The 6000-nt window shown below is 39.8% G+C and overlaps 1 protein-coding gene across 1 annotated transcript in view; it reads right to left on the reverse strand.

Annotated features, from left to right (window-relative positions):
- The window catches only part of gpc5a (glypican 5a), a 116095-nt gene extending 110325 nt beyond the window's left edge, over positions 1-5770 (reverse strand). Inside the window, exons 1-2 of the mRNA XM_055045254.1 lie at positions 5408-5770; positions 1648-1809 (exon numbers count right to left, since the gene is read on the reverse strand). Coding sequence (XP_054901229.1) covers positions 1648-1809; positions 5408-5552 — 307 coding nt within the window. The 5' untranslated portion in view covers positions 5553-5770. The remainder of the gene's footprint in view (positions 1-1647; positions 1810-5407) is intronic.
- Between the last annotated feature and the right edge of the window lie 230 nt (positions 5771-6000).

Genomic DNA, 6000 nt, shown 5'->3' on the forward strand with positions numbered 1-6000 from the left:
CATGAACTGTCTGCTGTGATTCTTGGTCTTAGTGATGCTATTTTTCATTAGTGTAAACTGGATGCCTGGGATTTCATTACATGTATCAAAGAAGTCAAGGGGACTGAATCAATTTTCAGATTGATACTTTCTAAATAATTTTGAAACTTGTGAAGCATTTTGTTGATCTGTGACATGGAGAGATTGTAGCAAAAAACAAAAGAATCATCAGCAGTTTTCTCATCCTTCACTGACTTCTTGTTTTGAAAGAGAAAAATAAAATAGTCAAAGTGATAAATGATCCAAATAATGGTTAATGTGTGAAACACATTTTCTCTGTATATCCAGAGCCAACAGAGTGCAACAGTGATCCTCACAAGCAAAAGAAAAATAACCGGAAGGTCTGTTGCCACTTGTCTTATGCAAGAAACGGCCGCCAGTGTTTGTTGACTAATGGGAGTTGATGTTGACGGGGAGCGTTGTTTGGTTTGGAAGGAGCGAACATTGCCTGCGATTCTCCAGATGAAACCATGTGAGTTTAGCGGGTACTTTCAAACGGTTATGAGCGCCACTCCTGCAACATTACTTGTGTTTTCTCCCGAACGGCCAAGAGAGCACGAGAACTTGAGAAGTAGGAGGGAAAAAAAATAAAAAAATCACACAAGTCCAAATTCAACTCAACAAAAAGTGGGTCCACTGAGGAGTTAGGGACAGCATCAGGGTCAATACATACTTAGAAAGAAGAAAGGAATATTGAGAATGACAATTTAATGTTTTCTGTAGCAACTAGCTGAAGTAGGAACCACATACGACTGGCTGAAAAGGTCCAATAACAGCAGCCTTGTTCTATACAGCATCAGTTATGCTTTGCCTCCTCAACTTTAAAATGTAATTTCATGTTCAAAGCCTGAACAAGCAGATGACACATTTACCAACAAAAATAGGGTATTGCCCCTCCAAACCTCAGCTAAAACACTGTAATCATGCGGGGCTTTCCTATAAATCACTGGCGTTTCAGGGGAGGATAACAGTCTGTCTTTAACCTGAAAGGCAGCATTACAGTGAACAACCTTAATGACATGTCTGAGGCTGCGTGTTCAAGTCATTCACTTTGGATCTCTTGCCCACCAGCCTCAGCCCTCATATATCGGCTATCAGCCGGAGTGAGAGAAAAAAAACCACACTAGATGGACAAAAGCAAGCAGACACACAAAGAGGCAAGTCGGTGCTTGCACGTCAAACCCTGAATGAAATGATGGAGAGGAATCAACACAAACACCCACCTGTGTGATGGGAATGCTCCCCCTCCAATTCTCTAAAAAAATATGGTTTCATTCTACAAAAGGATACAAAGTGTTGGGGAGAGCTTGCAAAGGAAAGGATGTAAGTAGAAGGAGCTCTGTTTATCCCTACAGCCCATGCCTTCAGCAGCAAAAACCTTCAGCAGCAAAAACCAACAAATCTGAGCTGCAGATCTGTTGCAAACGCTATAGATCTCTGAGTGGGACTTATCTGTTTCATCTGATGCACACGCACACACACGACTCATCTGTATCTTAACGACACCCACACAAACATCTGCACATAAACACTAAAGGATAAACATTTGCACTCAACTCGTGTTCACAAGGCTACAGCTGTGACGCCTAAACACACACAAGCAATTACCTTGAAAGGCGGCCACGTTGCGCGACAGGAGCATCTTGAGTCTGGAGCTGTAGGTCTGCAGGAGGTTTTGGACATCCCGCCGGGCCGCCACCTGGTACTTCTCCTCCATCTTTTTGGTGCAACACGTTGAGCCTTTGGACGTGCACACCTGGAGATCGGCACCTGAAAGCAGCCGGCATCACGTGTGAGGATATTAAAATGTCATACAAGTGCATAAACAAAATAAAAGATAAAGTAAACGTAAAGTAAAAGTGGTTCTATAGTTGCTGCCTTCGACAATTTCAAAGAAGGACATAACAAAGCTCTGTTTTATTGACATATAACAAAAATCAATGTAACTAAACTTTTTCCTGTAACAACAAATAATTTAATGCTACAAACTGCTCTCAGAACAAATACAGCTCCTATTAAGCACCTTTGTCTTCAGAAATCCAAGCCTTACACATTAAAGATATAAACTGGGGATAAGCATGTTGCCTTTAAGTTAATCCATGTAAACTCCGCTTTAAGACAAACAAATCTGGTGGATTTGCCACCCGAAACTGACCAGATTCATGAAAAGAATGTGCAAAGAATAACACTTTGACCTTCGTCAGACTAAAACTATAGCAATATTTACACAAACTGGAAAATTGACACATAAAATTGTAAAAAAAAAAAAAGTTGTAAGGAGTGTAAGTGTTGGTCTTAAAGAAGCTATCCTTTTCAGTGCCTTGTAAATGTCTAAATATCACTTAAACATTTTGTGTGTTGCGACCGCAAACCTTAATTCTATTTTAGCAAGATTACAACATTGTGACATGGCAGGAAAATTAGAAATCTGTGCACATGTATTCTACCCACTTCACTCTGATCCAGCTAATAAAACCCAGTGGAGCTCTCAAGGGTCACACCTTTGTTGAGCACAGTGTATCTGCGCATTAATAAATCTTAGTAAAACACACAGCTACTCTGTGAAGGCTTCTGAAAGTTTTTAGAAAACTTTTGAAACAAATCCCAAGAAGATTAAAGATCACACCAGACAGGTCCGGGCTAACATAGCTTTGAACATCTCACAGAGCACATCTAAAAATTTAGATAGTAGTAGACAACTGTAAATGTATTTAGACATGGTCCAACTACACTCCATGTAGCGAGCAAAGCCAATAATAGCTATAATCGCAAGGAAAGATGATTCTATGAAATGTTAACTCAAAGGAGTTGAATACAAATATATGGCACAGTTTCAGGATTTGTATTTGTTCAACAATTGCAAACTATGCAAAACATGTCCTTCCTTTTCACAATCAAGTATCTATTACTGCTCTTCAGTAATGCCAACAGTGAAACTCCTAAAGTTTGCACATTCGGACAAGCCAGGTTGTGGTATTGCAATATGCTGATTTTATTATATTTTATTTGTTTATTACACTGAAAAAAAATAATAAAATTCAAATTTATTGAATAAGACATCAGCATACCGTTTGGTGTTGCATGTATCTTTTATTTTCTTTACAGTTTATGTATTTATAGTTAATGTCTGTACACTGGGAGCATGAAGTCAAATGTCTTGTTTTTGTTAAAAGGATATAAACACAAAGGACTGTAACTTCAAACATTACAGATGTTTATCAAACAGCTAAATTTAATTTAGAAAACCAAGTGTCTCGGAAATCAAAAGTCTCTCCGAATAAAACAGTTACTGACTGAAACAGATGAAGTCTTGGATTTCCTTGTAGAAACAGATACAAGCCAGCGTACACCAGATACAGGACAATCAAAACATCCCAAAGGAGACCCAAAATGCTGCAAAAGCCTCCACGACAAGCCCAGACAGAGTTTGCAGACTGTTGTCAGACGCTATTAACTCCCTGCGAGGTCTGATGGTGAGCAGAGCTAAGATGGCATACGTACTGGAATTCAAAGTCTTTCAGATAAGACTGCATGAAAGACTTGCTTTTTTTCCCCCACCTAAATGCATGCTGGGGTCTTATTCCACCTTCTTCCAGATATGACTTGCAACTTGCTATGCTTTGACCCAGACTGAATTATGCTTGTTGCTTGTTTTTATTGTCAAATATAGATACATTTTTTCTCTGTCTGCGGATATTCCTGCAGGCTGTTATTCACAAACCGAGACTCTGTTTTCGATAAGTGCTGATATCATTCTGGCCCACCAACAATAAAAGCTACTATCTACCATTTGTTGTACTTCGGAACATCAAGCTGAACCCATCAAGAAAGCGATCTGTATCTTTCAGCTGGCTTGATGGATGTAGATGTGGCAAGGTGATAAGAAAACGGTCAGCTGTGACGTATTTCACAACAGTAGCGAGCGTTTTTACAGGGTCTTATCATCTCTTAAACTACTGAACACCGCACTGCAAACAATTTATCCAAGAGAAAATAAATTTTAGCTCCAGCTATGACACAGACCAGCCACAGAGGCTTATTTAAGGAGAGGATATGTGCCACTATAAGGGGAGGTTAGGAAGTTGTTGAGGGTTTTCTGTCAATTCTGTCAGGAGCCATGGAGTTTATAGGCTACATTTTGTGGCACGGCGGCAGTCAACACCATTTAGCTTTACTTTTCTGAAAATGAGAACAGAGTTCAGCAGGAGCACCAGCAACAGGCCATCCAGTCAATGACAGTCCACTAAGGACACCCACACCCACAATTCCTCCCAAATTTTGCAGATAATTACCATGGGTGGCATTCAGAAAGCCAAGTTTACCTAGCCTTAAACAAAATCACTCCTATTTATCCCTGAAAGCCACTTATCTGTAGTAAACACCCAACGGGGAGGGGATTTCTGTGCATTTCAATCAAGTAATCTCAGATGCTTTTGTTGCTGGAGTCACAAGGTTAAGACAGCATGATTTACACCAGCAGATTCACAAATACAGCACATGCTGCTTAAACCTGTTATTGTCCTTCTGTATTTTAAGTTTAAAAAAGTGAAATAGTGCTAACTCTTGCATGCATTCATGTGTACTCGCATTTAATAGGATATAAACAAAGAGTTTGTAATTAACTCAAGGGCTCAGCATCCAGGTTGTTCAGCCCAAACCAGCAAGCCTGCATTTCTTTGACAATTGAAGATGCTTTTTTACATTACTGTGATATTACTATAATTACTATATTCAACTAAAAAGCTGAGCTTTTTCAGCGTTTGTTTAGAGGGACTGGTTTTATAAGTCGTGTGTGTTCTTCGAGTTCAGTAGTTTACTGAAATAAAATAGCTTCATAATTCAAATGTGTTGAATAGGACTGTGCATGTGCACAGTCCTCTAGCTTGGAGATCAGAAGACTCATTTGAATCATTTCCACTCAGGATGGACCAGTTTGTTTGTTTGTTTTAGTTGCATTGCTGCCGATTCAAAGTTCAAAGCTGAAATGAAATAAATGCCAGTTCATCAGCAGCGACTGACTGGTTCACATCACACTGGTTTAATAAGGCTGAACCTTAGAACATTTAAGAAGTTTGTTATGGAAATACTCCCCCAGTAATGTTTGTTTTGCAAAAAAAAAAAAAAAAAAAAAAAAAAAAAAAAGAATAACCATGTCCTATTATTGTCCTTCTGTATCATTTATGCGATATGATGAACCTGAAAAACCACTTAATCTATAAATGTAGGTCCAAAAGATTTTTTTAAAAAAAAGAAAGAAAATAGCGAACGGTCTAACTACCACCTTAATTTTTGGAGGGGCGGGGGGGTTAAATCACATTAACTAGAAAGCAGATTTGGGTTCTGTGATATACCCGACTCCTCCACTTACCTGATCTGGGACTTGAAGGCAGAACCTGATTTGGTCCGATTTGCCTGAGTTGAAAAACTTTGTGCACCTCGCTGCATGTGTCCATCTCTCCGAGTCCTGATCCGCACAAACATAGAAAAACGCAGCACCTCAAAAGCGCACTCATTTTAGAAAATATCCTTATTCATCCAGAGAACGTGGAGCTTCTTGGAAGTCAGGGGTCCGTCTTCACACATACGCCGGCAGGTAGCGGAAGAGTACGCATTTCAGGTTCCAGACTTAAACCGCGATAGAGATGGTTTCTGTGCGACTCAAGACTTAAATCCAGAAAACGATTCAAAGTTTCTGCGGACTCTGAAATCGCACGCTGTCCAAGTTGGCTGGACAGACAGCGGAGGCGGTACCACCGGGTTACCTGCGCAGAAGCGGGTCGCTGAGTCTAATAGCGCCATCTAGTGGACACCAGGTTTTAAGTTTCCCCATTGCACAAATCCATCTACATGAATAATGTCAAATTATCGGCTTTAAGACATAAAACCCACAGAACAAACGCCTCGATTTAAGCCAACACCTAGTCTGCACATTTTCTAACATGTTTGCCATTTTAAGAGTAA

This window comes from Poeciliopsis prolifica, unplaced genomic scaffold (genome assembly GCF_027474105.1).
Source record: "Poeciliopsis prolifica strain line A6 unplaced genomic scaffold, Auburn_PproV2 SCAFFOLD021, whole genome shotgun sequence".
Classification (NCBI taxonomy): domain Eukaryota; kingdom Metazoa; phylum Chordata; class Actinopteri; order Cyprinodontiformes; family Poeciliidae; genus Poeciliopsis; species Poeciliopsis prolifica.